The sequence below is a fragment of the Crocodylus porosus genome, unplaced genomic scaffold (assembly GCF_001723895.1).
Source record: "Crocodylus porosus isolate Cpor-Errol unplaced genomic scaffold, CroPor_comp1, whole genome shotgun sequence".
NCBI classification, from domain to species: domain Eukaryota; kingdom Metazoa; phylum Chordata; order Crocodylia; family Crocodylidae; genus Crocodylus; species Crocodylus porosus.
In genome coordinates this window covers 58,772,573-58,790,213 of record NW_017728906.1, presented here as the reverse complement: position 1 = coordinate 58,790,213, position 17,641 = coordinate 58,772,573, and the positions used below count along the sequence as shown (strand labels likewise).

The 17,641-nt window shown below is 42.6% G+C and overlaps 1 protein-coding gene across 1 annotated transcript in view; it reads right to left on the bottom strand.

The window, feature by feature from the left end:
• Positions 1–17,641, bottom strand: part of APOO (apolipoprotein O) — a 55,752-nt gene that overhangs the window by 21,377 nt on the left and 16,734 nt on the right. The window contains exons 4-7 of the mRNA XM_019529165.1: positions 14,537–14,591; positions 13,394–13,489; positions 12,234–12,325; positions 1,147–1,257 (exon numbers count right to left, since the gene is read on the bottom strand). Coding sequence (XP_019384710.1) covers positions 1,147–1,257; positions 12,234–12,325; positions 13,394–13,489; positions 14,537–14,591 — 354 coding nt within the window. The remainder of the gene's footprint in view (positions 1–1,146; positions 1,258–12,233; positions 12,326–13,393; positions 13,490–14,536; positions 14,592–17,641) is intronic.

Here is a 17,641-nt window from a genome sequence, read left to right as displayed (position 1 = left end):
GGGACCTCTCCCCGATCAGAGCATCCTGTGGGGCCTGGCCATGCCCCACCTCAGCTCAGCACTGGAAGTGAAGTAAGGGCTGCTCTAGCACCCCTCAGCTTTTAGCCTGAGCTGCTGCAGGCATGTGCCAGCATTTTGTCAGTCCAGCGAGAATGACCGGTTCAGCCTAGCCAAGTTAGACTACCCTGCAAAGACTGAATCAATTCAGACTTGGGCTTTTTGAATGCCTGTCCCTAGCCCAGGAGTTGAGGAGCCAATTAGAAAGGTTTTCTTCTAATGTTTTAAGACTTTACTTTCTCAAGCAAAATAAATTTATGTTGTGGTAACTCACACGTACAATTTAAAGATTCTGCAAGGAGCAAGAAAAAGAAGAAAACTAATTCAGTGGTCTCTGGGATTTTTTTGTATGATTTGTTTTTCACTGAGATGGCAAGTGCCTGAATAAACTAGATCATAACATGAAAGCTTCAGGATTATTACGTTCCAGCAACACACACGAATTTCCTTTTGAAACTTTGGAACACAAAATAAAAAGCTAAGTTAATTACTGCTTGATGTTACCACTGCACGTTTCTAAAACCTAATGGCATCTATACTTTTTCAGAAGCCTTTGGCACTGTGAGTTTAAATTTTAAGTTAGTTACAGGACCAGTAATACATTTAAAAGTGGAACAGATACCACATATACAGTAGAGGTTTCGTCCCTCACTAAGGAGTCTGCATTTATGTAACAGAAGTTACAACTTCCTTCATCTGCTTTGAATACCTTCCACTAGAAATATGACGCCATCTCCTACTTGTAGGAAAGGTAATAAAAATTTCTGTTCAGCACAAAAAAAAGAGATCTCAAAAATGTGGATCAGTATCATTCAGTCACTATACATCCCACTTCTTTATATATCCTTAAGCTGACTAAGGCTTAAAAAAATTAAAAACCCACACAATTTTGAATCCTAGCATTTTGAGCTACTTAACATTTTCTCAGAATTTAGAGACTATTTCATTGTCTGCCTTGAAAAAATGGTACAGATTAAAAAGAGAGTTCTGCTGTACTGATTTAAAAAACAAACAAATGAAAGTTGATCATCCCAAATATAAGCTTTGTGACTTTGAAGTGTCAGATATTTTGGAAATTAATTTTCTTACCTTTTCACTTCCTTTTTTTCCAGATTTCTTCTTTTTAGGACTGTCTTTCCAGAGAGATTCTATGGCTATGTATCCTTGCAGACTCCAATCATACAGCCTTGAACCTGTGACCTTTAAAACAAACAAACAAAAAAAACCCAACATATGGGATGGGCTTTTTCTTCTTGTTTCCCTTGAAATACCAGCAGGGTTTGAATTACACTTTGACTCCTGGGAGCGGTCTGCAGTGATGGCAGCTGGAAGGAGCAGCCACCGCTGCCTGAGCTGCTTAGAAAGGTGCGGGGCAGGCCAGGGGTATTAATCTCTTATGGAGGGGGGGCCTCAGCCCTCCCCTGCCCCAAACTCTTCCCATAATTTGAATCCTGAATACCAGTAGTTACAAAAAAGAAAAAAAAAATCACAAAAGGAGTTGAGTGATGATGTTTTAAACACAAATACACATGCTTCATGCATATTGCAGAAGTATGATATGCACAGTTTAATAAAAAGTGGCAGCAAAAAAACCCCTCATATAAGAGGGGAAAAGTAGGATTTTTAACACATTTTTAAAAACTATCAAAGCAAATTAAACAGAGAAGTGGATTTAGAAAAAACAGGCAATGCTATTAACCACCACTCATATGGTTAAGGAGGACAACATTCATACTTTGTATTTTCTCTTTCAGGTTTTACCATTTTGTTTTAGTTCTGACTTTAACATATCTTAAAACTCTTATTTTACCATCATTTTTCAGTTCTTTTTTTTTCCTTTGGCCAGACATCATCACAAGCAAAACTGCATGGAGCTTTCCAAACAACACCTGTTAGCAAAATTGTGACTGTACTTATCGTATTTTGCTTCAGAAATTCACTATGTAACACCAAGGAGAAGCTTCTCTCTGGTATCAGAATCTGAAAGACTTTGACCAAGACAAGAAAACCATCACCTAACAACCCAAGAAACATAAAACAGTTACCCTTAAAAAAATGCACAGACAGGTTGCTGGATTTTAGCCTCCATAGCTGGACTGGATTTGTGAGGGCACGGGGCTGCAGCCTGGCCGGACCAACATGGAAATGAACTGTCTCCATGGCCCAGCAGGTGGATCCCAGAGCAGGAGGGTAGAGCAAGGCAACAAGACTTGTTGCTGGCCATCAGGTCATGGTAGTGGGTAGAGCCATGGCCCAGTGCGCAAACAGCCAGTGGTGGGAGGATGCAAGGGCAGCATAGTGTCCCCCCCAATCCTTTACTCTTTGTGCTGCTGGTGCTGCAGCTGGCGCCAGATTGATGGCAGCAGCAGTACTTAGTCTCACTGCCCTGATCCACCCCACTCCGCTGGGACCCACCTGCTGGGCCATGGAGGCACCTCCTGCCTGTGCTGGTTTGGCCAGGCTGCAGCCACATGCGGCACAAATCTAGGGAGGCACATGCCTCCCCATAACCCACTCCTCCCCCTACCCCACATACTCAGCCCCACACACCAGAGGGCTGGGGCCTAGAGGGAGAAGGATGAGAGTGAGGAGCACCAGCAGGGCTGTGGGTCAGGAGTAAGAGGCACCAGCAGGGCCAGGGAGCTGTGTTTTGGCACTAGCCATCAATGTTTACAAATGGGTCCTGGTACAAAAAAGTTGAGAACCACTGCTCTAATCCAACCTCCTGCTTAAAGCAGGATCATCCCCAGCTAGATCATCCCAGCCAAAGCTTTGTCTAGCCAGGTCTTAAAAACCTCCAAGGATGGAGCTTCCACCACCTCTCTCGGTAACCTGTTCCAGTGCTTCACCACCCTCCTAGAGAGAAAGGTTTTCCTGATAGCCAACCTAAATTTCCCTTGCTGCAACTTGAGATCATTGTTCCTTGTTGTCATGTCACCACTGAGTACAGTTTAGAAGTGGCCAGCGGTGTCCCTCAGGGGTCTGTGCTTGGACTGGTGCTTTTCAACATCTTTATCAATGATTTGAACGTAGGGGTGAAAAGCTCATTGGCTAAGTTTGCGGATGACACCAAGTCATGGCTGGGCATAGTCATGCCAGAAGACAGGTTGCAGATATAGGCAGATCTGGACAGGCTGAAGAGTTGGGTGGACTGGAATCAGATGAAGTCCAACACTCAGAAGTGTAAGGTGCTCCATCTAGGCACAAACACTCCCCCCAACATACTTACAGGCTCAGTGATGACAATTTCACTTGCACCACAGCCAAAAGGGACCCGGGGTAGTGATCGACCATCGCATGAACATGAGCTGGCTGTGTGATGTTGTGGCCAGAAGGGCAAACCACATGCTGGCATGCATTAACCATTGCATATCATGCAAAACTAAGGAAGTGATACTCCCACTGTATTCCGCACTGGTGAGACAGCAGTTGGAGTACTGCATCCAGTTCTGGAAGCCGAACTTCAATAAGGATGTGGAAAAACTTGAGGGGGTAGAGAGAAGAGCTACCCATATGGTCAGGGACTTGCCAAACAAGCCATATGAGGAGAGGCTGTAGGCCTCCTCAGTCTACAGAAGAGAAGGCTAAGAAAGGACTTGGTAGTGGCTTATCACTGCATCAGAGGAGTACATCAAGAACTTGGTGAACAGCTGTTCACCAGGGCAGCCCCCCGAGGAAGACCAGGAACAATGGATACAAACTTTTGGAAGGTCGCTTCAGGCTCAATTCCAGGAAAAACTTCAGTCAGGGAGCCCAGGCTGTGGAATAAACTCCCTCCAGTGATGGTGCAGTCACCTACCCTGGAAATCTTCAAAAGGAGACTGGACAGTCACCTCGCTGGGGTCACTTGACCCCAGTAGTCTTTTCCTGCCTAGTGCAGGGGGACAGGACCTCATGATGTATACAGTCCCTTCCAGCACCTAACAATCTATCAATCTAGCTCCATTCTCTTTGGAACCACCCTTCTGGGAGTTGAAGGCTGCTATCAAATCCCCAAATAGTAGAAGCATTGCCAGCAGATCAGGGGAAGTGACTGTTTCCCACTATTTGGCATTGGTGAGGCCACATCTGGAGTCCTGTGTCCAGTTTCAGGCCCCCCACTACAGAAAGGATGTGGACAAATTGGAAAGAGTCCAGCAGAGGGGGGCCAGAGCAGAGGTCCATTCTCTCTCACCCTTCCCCACTGTTGCTGACAGGCAGGAGACTGATGAGGGAGAGGGGCTAGGGAAAGTTTTCCCTCTTGCCCACCCTCATACTGCTACCGCTGCTGGCAGGGCTGACAAGGCTACCTTAGCTCCATGACAGCTGGGGGCAGGGCTGCCCAGCTCAGCTGGAGCAGATAAACTGGGGCAGAGGCTAGCCCACCTGAACGGTAAGAGGGTTGGGAGGGGTGTCAGCAGCGGGTTGCAATGCATCCTGGAATGCAGGGGAACCGAAACTTAACTTGCATCTTGCGAGGGGGATCTGGGACAGAAGTTCAATGGGCTAACTGGTTTAACCTAAATCTATTCAGTCTGATACTACAGCCATCCAGGTCTATCTTAAACCAGGTTCAGCCATTGCCTAACACTTATACAGGCTTGTGTGAAATGTCTATCCCTAGCCTTAAAGTGCTTCTACTGCATCTAGCATGATAGCATCCTGAACCCTACAAAGGCCTTTAAGATCCACTATGAATTTTATGTACAAACACATGCACCATAAGAGCCCTGGTGAAAAAGTTGCGGGCATGTTCCACCCAAGCCGCAACTAGGAACAATTTTGTCTCTTTGAAGCATTCCAGGACAAAACTTTTCAAACTGAGCACAAACCAACCATTCAAATAAATACAATTAGGATACTTAAATGCACGACAGATCAACATCTTGTCTGACAATCTGCAAGTGTCTAACAAACCCATTACTCATGCTCTGAAGAGAAGGAAAAAATGCATCACATAAGAACTTTTCTCCTCATTTGTTAAACTTAAGTTTATACACAATGAGAAGCCACTATAGCGTACCACCCAGTCATCATTACCATGAATTCTGTCCTTCAGTTCAGTATGGATTCTGGTCTTAAGACAAAAAACGCCCTACATCAGCATCTTACAGACGCCCCTCCTCCCCCACATTTATTATTTCAATGTTACTGTGAAGCACGGAAAGTGGTCTAGATTAATAAATAATCTCAAGAGCAAGTTGTAGGTCCTGACAGACAGAAAATCATATATTGAAAATTAGTTCATGGTGAATACAAATAGATTTGATTACTACATTTTTCTAGTTAGATAACCAAGTGAGACCTCTCTTTGGACAAGCTGGTTTCAAAAACTCATATCTTGCCTACTTATCATGTAAAACGAGTATACATTTTAAATATAAAAATAACTTTGTTGGCAGCTGGCATAAGGAAGTGAACGAACAATAATTGTATCTATGTCTGAAAGTAATAAAAACAAAGATGAAGGGTGGTAGAGTGGGAGCAGGGGAAGGAAGCAAGTTAATCCTCAGAGACCTGGCAATAACAGGGAAATACATCTCCAAAATTTTCACAGTTGCTGCAAGCATAAACTGCCCACATTCTTGTTTAGTTTTTCAAGAACTCACTCTAAATATATTCAAACCAATAATCTGTGTTAGAGGAAATTACATTTTACACTAATGAAAGGTTCTGCTTCATCTGAATATACTGTGTGGTGGCAAAAACTACAAGAAATACAAACGTACCTAGGTAAACAAAATCAACAGAAACAATCCTTTTGATCGATTATGCCAATATTAACAGCAAACAGAACAAGAGGATTGAAAGACAATAGTCCATAGGTCACAGCTGCTGCTTCTTGCTTAACCAGACTCCTTCAGCATACACTTTTTAATCTACACAAAGTGTAGGTCAAATTGGTGGAAAAAAAAGTGTCAACTGTGATGGACTGCTTGGTCTCTGCACTTTTAAAGGCACAAGCAAGTTATGGAAATACTTTAACAAAATACTGAATTACCAAAACTTTTCCAGCTCATGTTATACCTGACTCTTATACTGTGTTTGCTTGCAGGGTCGGATTAACCCTTTAGTGGGCCCTAGGCAAACAAACTTGTGGGCTCCGGGCCTGGTGAGATCCCCTTCCCCACCCTGGTGCCACTGCCTAGGGGGAGCAGGGTTTGGAGCTGCTGCTAGGAAGCAGCCACTGCCACGGTGAGACCAGCACAGGGGAGGGGAAGGGAAGGTAAAAGAAGGGAGATGGACAGGGCCATCTGCATCACCGCCACAGAGAGAAGGATCAAGCCGCCTCTGCAGCTCAAGGTCCTAGGCATATGCCTAGTTTGCCTATGCATTAATCCAGCACTGTTTGCTTGATATACTTAAAAGGTAAGGTCTTTGAAACAGGGACCACTCAATCTGTGTTTGTACAGTACCTTGCACAAGGAGCCCCCTGGGTTGGCCCTTAGGAGATATCAAAATAAAATTGGACTTAATAATCGCCATGTACAGAGTGCAGTCTTGCATACCATGAAACACCCAAGAAATCCAGAGTTAATGAAATTCAAATTTTGGATGTGTAATGAATGCAGAACTGGGCCTTGTATTTTCACAGCTAAATTTTTCTTTAAGTGAGACAGCTGTCAGAACTTCTAACAGAGAGAAGTAACCACAACCCAAACAAAACTGGAAAGAAGGTTAAATAGTTCATGCAGACAGAAAAACCAAGAAGTTTCCAAATCAAAGGCTGTCCAGTTAAATTATGACATCAACATTCCCAATCCCCCAACACCTCCATTGCATGTAATCCTAAAAGATCAGGTTTTATTAAGTTTTACCACATTCTGGTTTTTTTATTCCTGAAGTGGTCACTGAAAATTTAGAAAACAGAACAAAACACACTAATAAACTGTTCCAGATTTTTCAAACTATTGCTTTCTCCAGACTGTAGAGAAGCATCAACTACAGGCTGAATTTAAATATACAATGACCAAGAATTCCTTATTCATTACTGTTATATTCCAGAACATCAGACAACTTTCTAAGCTCTCCTAGATTCACTGCAACACAGCAAATATATTTAACTCAGTAGTTACTCTTTACTTAAATTAAAAAGCAAGACTGGAAAATTCTCAGAAGATTCTGGAGGACCTTGAAGTGGCCTCACATTCTTGATTCTTTAGCTTGCCAATACCTGTGGTAAGCACAGTAATCTCTAAATGTCATGACAAGTGTTTCCTTCAACCTTACCTGTATATAAAAAACCTTCCCTGTCTCCTAATTGTGTATAAATCTTACACTTATAACATGCATTATGCTTAGGTTTTTGCCATGAACCCCCATGCTGATCTGGAAGATTGCGGGGTGTCTTGCATGACCTATTTTACTGACATGGCAAGTGTAGCTTCTAGATAGGCAACATCAAGCTGCAGCTAGTCTTACTGTCCTTATGTTACAAATTTTTTATATCAAATACCAGAATACATTTCTTATATGTTATAATCGGGCAGGATTGCATAATACGACCTACAAGTGATAGACAATGAGTTTCTTTGGCATCTAAGGAAAGGCTGTAATCAGCATCTGACATGGGTGTTTACTCATGGAAAGGCCCTCCCGCACAATGATTAATTTACATTTTAAAAGGAAAAACCTTAAATGGAAAAACCTTAGTGTGAGTAAAGCCTAGAAAGAGGCAGAACAATTCCCACTGAGCAAAAATTGAGGGAGACAATACATTGGATTAACAAATCTATGTCTGAAAGGGGTACATATATTCTCCAGGTCCTAATTAGAGCAGAAAAGATTTCTGTTCTGGTAAACACAAACCATTTTGGAGGGAAGAGCAGGAAGTCATATGCATAGTGTAGCCCCCAAAAATCAATAGGTGACTTATGTGAATACCCAGATAAGAAATTATTCTTAAGCCTGCTTTAAGAGCAGGGTACTACTGTCTTCATAAATGAAGCAGGCTGGGTAAAGAAGCTAACAGGAGAATTTGCAGAAGTCGCTGGTAGGAGATTCAGAAAAAGAAGCTGTTTCTGTTAACCTACTGAAGGCATCTAGGGACTGCATTCTTGGATTTAAGGTGTAGGGAAAGAACAGCTTACTGCTCTGATACTTTTTGGTTTGTGTATTCTTATATTTTCATCTGTACTTCAACATATGGTGGTTACTGATTTCTTATGCTGTCTTTTCCCCCGATTAAATCCTTTTTGTTATCTTTTTACCCATTTATCAGGGTGAACTGTGATTCTAGATTACTGCCCACCAAGAATCATCATGGGGGTGGGGGGGACATGCAGGATGGTGGCAGCACGGCAGTGACCTTGGGGTAGGGGCTAAGGTCAGCACCGCGCTGCCACCACCCTTAGCTGTGGCCTCCAAGGAGCCGGGGGCGGGAGACGACGACAGGGGGAGAAGAGGCCAGGAGCACTGGCCTTCCCCCTGCTCCATCCCCTCTGTCCTCACCATCATGATGGCACTCCTCCGTCCCCTTCCACCACTACCCTGCGTCACCACTGCCTCCAAGGAGCAGGGCCGGGGTGACAAGGCCAGCGCTGCTCCATACCCTCCATCATGGCAGCACTCCATTCCTACCATCATTCTCCCCACTCTTCTGTTTGGCTTCCCCCCAACTTTGTCTAGGGAAAAATCCATCTTTTCTGAGTACATGACAAGATAAGTGTGTGATCCTTCTAGCTGGCAAAATCCTTTCTGCTAAGGGCTGGCAAGCCCTGGGTGAAACAGGCAAGGCTGAGATGCCAAAGGCCAAGGAGCTGGCACATCTCTGCTCACTAAGCAGCAGACAGCAGGGAGGGGTTTGAGGCAGAAAAGCACCCCAGGCACACGTTTCAAAAGTACATCCATGCCATATCTGAGATAGTGGCATGTCCCAGTTAATGGTTAATATCTCTGTAATATCACTCCTAGTGCAGAGGTGGCTAACCTGAGGCAAGAGTGCCACAAGAGGCACTAGCAGCCTTCATGTGCAGTGCACAGCTGACTGGGGAGGAGGCAGGCAGCACAGTGACAGATAAGGCAGGGACCAGAAACAAGACCAGATCAGGCAGGGGAAGGAAATTGGAGTGGCACTCAGAGAGGGTTTGTTGCTAATTTGTGGCATGCCTACCCAAAAGATTGGCTGCCACTGCCTGAGTGGGAATCTTAATTGAGAAACTGTTGACTTTTTGTATTTATTATATGGTTAGCTGTAGTCAGTTCTGCTTGCTGTCAAGGGACTCAGTTACAACAGCTTTTTGCTCCCAAGGTGCCAGGAAGCATGAAATACAAAGATTACTTAAGGACCTGGCACCCATGAATAACAGTCTTAAAAACATGATGGAAAATTTTTCTATGATAAGTTGATTTGGGTTAATGAACAGTAGATGCTTTTTTCAGACTGACATTGGATATAAAAGTAAGTTAAAATATAGGTCTGTTATTCCATTTATCTTGGAAAACAAAACAGCTGAAAAAACACGAAAGTTCCATCAACTAAAACGAATATTAAAAAACCTGTCTTTGCTGTATCAAAGAATCTAACTGATTTTGACAAGGATTTCAATTTTTCTTGAATTTAGTATATATAAAATGCTCCTAAGAGACAAGAAAAGAACTCCACTCTTGAAGTTACAAGTTTGTACTTAGTACCAAGGAATCTTGGGATATGTGGAAGCAGCATAAGATCATTAAATGAGTCTTTAAGTCTTCCGTTACAGAGACTAACAAGGAAATGAAAGCTGTGTCTTATATAGTCCACAACAATAGGTGGTTCAGCTCTGGCTTTGGCCCAGATCTGAGCAGCCACCTACCCAGAACCAGGGTAGCTGACACAGTGGGAGAGGGAACACAGGGGAGATCATGCAGTGGGGGCAGGGAACACACTGTGGAGATAGCATGAGACAGGGGGCAAGTAGGGGGAAGGCACACAGGGGAGACCTGCAATGTGCAGCTTGGGGAGAGCATGGGGGATATCACACAGCCTACCAACCCCCCCATGATGCCCTACCTCTGGCCCTAGCTCCAGCCCCAGTCACGTACTCTACTCCTTACCTTCAGCTGTCTCTCTTGCAAGGGATGAGGGGGCAACCACAGGTGGAGGGGACACATGGCAGGGGGACAGGGACAGGCACAGGAAGAGAAAGAGGGGCAAGAAGGCAGGCAGTCCAGGCATGGGTCTGGCCCCTCACCACCACTGCTGCTTTCCCTGTCATAGCAGTGCAGGGGAGATGAATTTAAGATTACCTCCTCCCATAATTACATTCTATACATGGATAATTATAAAAAATGTAAAAATTTCTATAAATATAATTAACTGGGGGGGTGGGGGGAGAATGGGATGTAGTCTTAAACTTGAAGTAGTCTTGGATTTGGGTAAATATGGTAATTCAGTTTTGATATTTAGCTGTACCAGTCATCACTTTTTGCTCCCTACAGACAACAGCTAACACTATTTTTATTGACAACATACACAGCTGGCATTATGGAAATGCATACCGTTCCCAATCCAGATGACATTACCTCTTCTAGGGACTATACAAACCCAGAATAAAAGACTGCCTTGGAAGTCTGCAAGTTTCGAGCCTGAAACTTTAAGAATATCACATATTCTTGATATTTCAATAGTACCATGCATACTTTTAAAACTAGAGGTATTTCTAGAAGATATACAATTTACAGAAGCTTAAATTATGGCGTGATTCTGAAGCAATAATACATCTGTATTTTGGGTGGCGAGGTGTTAGAAACAAACAAAACTCTTGGGTTAGTGGCAGTATTTTTTATTAGACCAACTAAGTAGTAGCAAAAAAAATTTGTTCTTTGCTTAAGTCTTAGAAATGTATTTGTTGTGCAATGAGAAGTTTGCAAGCATAGTTAACGTGTGGGTAATAAGGCACATTACTAAGCCAGCATGGACTATATGTTGCCTTAGCTAGCCATCTCCTAGTCTATGCTTCCTATCAAAGCAACTTTCAAACTTTAGCAATCTTAATTGTAAGTTTACACACTGATTTGTCAGTAAGAGGTAGCCAATGCACAAACAGGATATCACTGAGCAGAAGAATTACTACCCTGTTCTAGAATGAATATGATGCACACAATTTAGATTAAACCCGAAACATCCCATCCCCCTCCGTTCAGCCCCCCCCCCCCCCAAAAAACCCCCACACAAAACAAGAGAAAGTTTCAGTGCCAATTTTCACACAAGGCATGACTGTTCCTGAAGAATCCCTGTAAAAATCTCCCTAGTCCCAGTCTGTGCTTTCTTTCTTTCACTGCAATACCTCCTACATCTGAGTTGTACAAGCAAAAAGTAGACCACCATAAAGAATCAGAGTATTACCTAAGTTTAGGAGACTGAGGGAGAAGTCCTGCATTAGAGGCCGATTCCTCAAACATAGCACACTGGTGCCTGGAGTAAGTTGCAAAATAAAGGCATTAAAAGAACGGGACAGTCAGCCAACGTATTATGAGACTGGAAACAGATGTTGCCTTTGTCCCACCACCAAGCAAACAGACATCCATGCCATTTTTCACATTACGGTTTAAAAAATGTTTGGCTATGACAGGTGCTATGAGTTTGTATGGCTGTTTTACAGCAGACGACCATTTGCTTTGAGGTGGGAGAGTGTGGAAATCCTGGAGCTGCCTGCATTTTCCAGCTGGATGTACCTCCGGGCAGGTACTTCCAAGGCTTCAGAGGCCTCATTCTGCACACTCAGGAAGACCTGCTTGGCCTTCTTTTGATGAGGCATGTCCCAGGTTGGATTTCCCAAGCATGCACCTCTGCAAGTGTCAGAGCCTTGGGTTTCTCCAGCTGCACAGACATGCTCCTTGTGTTGTCCTGTAGGATCATGCCCCGGCCACTCCTGGGAGTAGCAAGGGTATGACCCTGCGGGACAATGGGCAACATCCGTTTCGCCTATTGAAACAGATTAGCTATGCCAGGACACATCCCAGCAAAACTCATCCGCTTTGTTTGGCAATGTCTGCTTATACCCTGACTGCTCTACACTGTGATATGCATGTCCAGTTTTAGCAGAAGAGGTGTGAACGAAGGTTCCTGCTTTAGCTTTCTTTTCTTTTTTTTAAATAAAAGCCAAACATTCTGCCAGCTCTTAAATAAAGATGGAGACTAGCAATTAATTTGAAAGTGTAAGAAATAAGTTTCAAAGAAAAGAGATTTCCCCAAAATTAGAAATATCACCACTGACCTTTGCAATAGCAACAGCCTGCTGTGGATAATAGAGGGATGCACCAATCCCCATAAAACCCACTGGATACACCAGCCTCTTTATTTTTGAACCTGTTCCACAGAAGAAAAGTTCCGTTACAGTATGTATTATCCAGACACTTGGATTGCATTATCATTTAATTGCATATAAATTACCAGAGACTTTGCTGCATTACAGACATTTTACCACATGAGTTAGTCCAGGCCTATCACTTTCCTCAGACACATTACCACATTCAAGTGATATTTTAAAATTTCATTTGGATTTATTTTTATTAGTGCATTTCTGCCATGAAAATTACCCTATAGAACTGGGGGACTGTGATTTAACTTGAACCAGGAAGGGGTCTAGGACAGAAGTTTCATAAACCAGTTTGATCTAAATCAGTTAACCAAGTTTATCTTAAACCTATTTCAGCCATTTTGAAACTGGTTTACGTGCACTGAATGTCTGTTACACATTTAAACCAGTTTCTGATTACTTAAACCAGTTTATGTGCAACTTCTGTTCCTAGCCACGTGTTCATCTAGTCCAACTCCCTGCTTAAAGCAGGACGATCCCTAACTAGATCATCCAAGCCAAGACTTTGTCTAGCCAGGTCTTAAAAACCGCCAAGGATGGAGAGTCCACAACCTTTCTGGGTAACCTGTTAGTGCTTTACTACCCTCTGAGTGAGAAAATTCTTCCTAATATATGATCTAAACCTCCCCTGCTGCAACTTGAGACCATTGCTCATATCATTCAAATATCATCCAAAGTAATTTAGTCTGCTCTGTCTTATCACACACTACTAAAATCTATAGAAATTAGAATATTTTAAAATTCCCTTTCCTTGTAAAGTGTAAATATGCTCTAAGTAATTAAATGAATTACATAGAATTTTTATGCTGCAAAATACATATGAACTTGCTATACTTTAATTACAATTTACTCTTAAGTAGCTTTATGCAAAGATATGAGAACATGAAATAAATCAACTCTGCCAAGAACTGGCAAGGTTCTTTTAAAAGGTAATTTATACAGAAATGCACTTAATTTGCAATTGTTACAAATACCCATTAACTGAAAAGCTAAATGAGATTAAAAGAACATATTTACCTGCAATCATAAAAAACAAGTGGTTTCAAAAAAGCACCTACCTCTAGCAAAAAAGAGTCCAACAATTCCAGCAAACCCAATCACACCGAGTCTCGGATAGAATCCAGCAGGGGGATTTTTGAGAAATTCACAACCCTCTAGCAAGAATTCAAAACACATGTGTTTGCAATAAGGAACAACACCAAAAATAGTGACCATTTCAACTGTCATAACCTTTTAACATCTCCTTGCAAAGGTTTTGAAGTTTTTGCCCTCTTCTCCCGTGATAAGAAAATAAAACTAAACACATAGTGTTATTTTATTATTTGCCAATTCCTATAGGGAGTTTGATTTAGCTTCTAGATTGTTTCTTATATCCTGTATTTTCCTTGGCCCCAGCACTTCGACTAATCTTTGTAAGCAGCTCACTTAGCTCAAGCACTGCTTCACTGAAGTCAGTTCTGGCCACCCTCTCTAAGCAAGAGACCCAGCGGAAATCAGAGATCTAGAAAGAGATGACATGGATTAAAAACCCAGAAAGCTTTCCATATAGAGAAGGATGTTCAAAAGACTGGTACAGCTTAATTCAGAGAGACCCAGTCCTCCAATAAGCTCTAATGCGTAAACTTTGCACCTGTGAGAAGTCCCACCTGAACTCCTCTGTTAGGTGATACTTCACACTATGAACCATCATACAATTAAAAAAAACCAAAACCATACCTATTTTAGCAAAATATTTCTGAGCAGAGGGGGAGAGAGGGATGAACACAAAAAAGCCGAAAAATAATAAGGAAAAAAACAAAAACTTTGATCAACAAATCCTGAATGACAGTGGACTTTCTGTTGTTTCTGCAGACTGACTTACAGTGGCTGAACTACGGCTGAACTATGAGAAAATCTTTATGGCTCCTGTACAGTCCTGTTTAACAATGTTGCAGACATGCGTCACAAAGCTATTATTACTTTTGCACTGCTTGAAGACAGATGCAAATCTATAGTGTTAATGACTGAAAATGTAACAATGTTGCTCAAAGGAATTCTAACAAACTCTATAGCACAAACAGGAGAAAGAATTGAAATAGCTTTACCTACTTACATGGTACAAAGAACAATACTTATTGAACTTTCATGCCAATAGAAATTTTAAATGATAGACTTGCACTGTGATTTTTGTTGATAGTAAATACAATTTTAAGCCAATTTACCTCTGCCACGTTCAACAGTTTTTTCTACTTTGGGCATTGCTTTAGTGTAAAGATCCTAAACAAAAGAAGAAAACAAACAGAAAATTAGTGAAGTTTACATTATAACTATCAATTGCTAATAAACTTGGAAAAAAAAGTATAATTTCCATTCAGTTCACACACAATACCATACACATTTGGGTCTGTAATATTCAGCTGGAGATTTTTTTTTTAATGAAAAGAACAACAGATAAAATTAGGCACTGTTTCTGCACTGGTCATAAGCATCAGTAGAAAAAAAAAAAAAATGAGAAGAGCTGAAATATTTACATGATATTTACTGTTCTGGATTTATCCAGCCCTCCAAAATGACTCCACTTTTCCCCTTTTCCCTTCACTCACAATTTCTTGCTCACCAACTATTGCATTCCATATTAAAACACAGCATGTGTTTTCAAAATTAAGTTGAATTAAAAAACTGCAGATATAAGTATTTTGGAAATGGAGCAGAAAATACTGTATTTACTCAAATCCAAAACAAGGGTTTTTTCCCCCCCTCCATTCAGCATGGAGGCGGGGAGGCCTCTCGTCTTGGATTTGAGGACATAGGGTAGGGGAGTTGCTGCAGCTCCAACTCCAACACTAAGCCCGTCAGGACCAATCAGAGACAGAAGAGGTACCTGCCCTCCCCCACCCCACTGTCTACTTCCCTCAGCCTATCTCCTCCTGGCATGGAGATTATGCTTCCACCACTGCTGCTGAATGGAACCAGAGCTGTACTGGACAGCAAGCAGAGGGTGGGAGAGGGGGCAGGCAGAGGCTGCATGAGGCAGCTTGCTCCCCCTGCCTCATACTGCTGTTTTCCCCACTACAGCAGTGGAGGGGAGAGAGGGGGGCAGGAGAAGAAGGGACAACAACTGAATTTAGGATGATCCTCTGATAATTAGATTCTATATATGGAAAACTGTAAAAAAAATTATGTATTTTCTATAAACAGAATCTAATTACTGAGGGTCTCGTCTTGCATTTGAAGTAGTCTTGGATTTGGGCAAATACAATAGGTTTGCTTGGCTGCACATTAGCATCACACTGAGCTTACCTGGGGATCAACAGCAGAAATGTAGGTGCTCCAGTGCCTAAGAGTATTTGTTGGGTTGCAGGGTTAGCAAATCAGTAAGCAAGCACCAGCCCAAGTTAAGATATACAGAACAAACTTGCAACACCACTTGAACTAATTGTTTTTAGCTGCAGTGAAGCGAAAGCAGCAGATCAGGGGTGGCGAACTTGGGGCACAAGGAGCATGAAGCACATCAGATAGAAGACAGGCAGTACAACAGCAGACAGGGCTGGGAGCATTAGGCAGGGCAGCAAGCAGATAGCCGAGCAGCAGCAGACTACGTAGATAAAGTGACAGGAGTGGCACTTGGGGAGGGTGCAGGGCTAATTTGTAGCATGCCTGCTAAAAAGGCTAGCCATCACTACCCTAGATTAAGATAAGAGGCAAGGACAATATGTTTAGAATAACCTACTGACAGCAGTAGTTCAACTAAAATCTCTATTCTGAAGAACATAAAAGTGTGGTAGATGTATATTTATGCTTTATATAAAATTTATGAGGGTTGATTACCATTCAGAAGTCACTACATAAAAATAAGGTACCTCTGCCACCAGTTCCTCTCAATCAAAAACATGGCCAAAGTGGCCATCACTGCTATATTTTGTGTGCAGGTGGATTTCATAGGTACAGTGCTGTTTTGATTATACTTAACATATCAGACTGGGCCGCTAAGGGGAGACAGGTGAAAGAACACTGACTCCAAGATTGCTGACTGGGCTAAGCACTGGGCCCTTACAAGGTTGTAGCACAGTTCTGGGCAAGCACTGGCGCCTAGGTACCTAGGGAACCTTCCTGGCCACAATTCAGGTACCAGTTTTGAGGATCACACTCTAGAACTTAAGCATCTAAATGAGGGGTAGGCAAAATGCGGCTCAGGGCTGGATGTAGCCCGCTAAGCCATTCTATCCTGCCCGCAGGGCCCCTAAAAAATGTAGAAAATTAATATTAATCTGCCCTGAACTGCCTGTCACGTGGCCCTCGATGGCTTTCCGAAACTCAGTAAGCAGCCCTCAGCCCCAAAATAATTGCCTGTCCCTGATCTAAAAACTCTGCTTACCTCCTTTTTTAGGCCTGGGCCCTCAACCTAGTGCTTTCCCAAAGTGCTTTCAGATTTGCCCATTAAAACGCTTCAAGGGAGAGAGGATCATCACCTGACACCATAAACCAGCCGTCAACAACATAAAGGCCACCGGCTGGATCCAGGTTATGGGACGGCTGGATCCAGCACGCAGAGCCAGGGGCCTTCAGCAACATGTCAGTAACAAGGGAGCTTTGGTGGGGTTCTGGTTTCGGGACTGGGCAGTGAGGAGCCGTGTCTGCACTGCAGCTGGGGTGGCGGCGAGGTGAAGTTGCAGGAGGGGAAGGCCACAACTATGGTGGTGACAGCGATCATGAGGTTGGCTTGAAGTCCGATAAACACAAGACAGATTGTTTTGGCCTGTGGCTCTGAAAAGTTTCTAACCCCTGCTATTTGTGCTTGAATACATGAACAGATTTCCCACCAGAAGCTTAAGGCTCTCAGATTTCTAAATTTATCATTCAGAACATTTCAAATAATTTAATAAGCCTTTTATAAATAAGCCAGTTATTATTATACATTTGTTTTGACATATAAAGATTTATCTTTAACCAAATAAAAGTCACTAACTCACTCACTTGGACCCAAATTTAGCATGTTTTTGAGTATGCGTGAAAAATCTAACAGAAAACATAGGAAAAATCTTTCCAGACATCAGTGTTTGGGATAGTTGCATATTATTTTAAATGTTATGAATATTGCAGTAATCTACTTTCTGATCCTTCTTTCCCTGCTAAAGGGTATAAAAGAAAATCTAAACTCAAAGTGGTGGTGAAGTGACAACACATAATTTTTAATTAAAGAACCCCTTAGCCCGGGAAGTCTCCTGCTTCCCGGGGGCCCGCATCCGAGACATTGCGGAGAGGATCCCGCAGCTCCTCCGGCCCACAGACCACTACCCCATGCTCCTTATTCATGTGGGCACCAATGA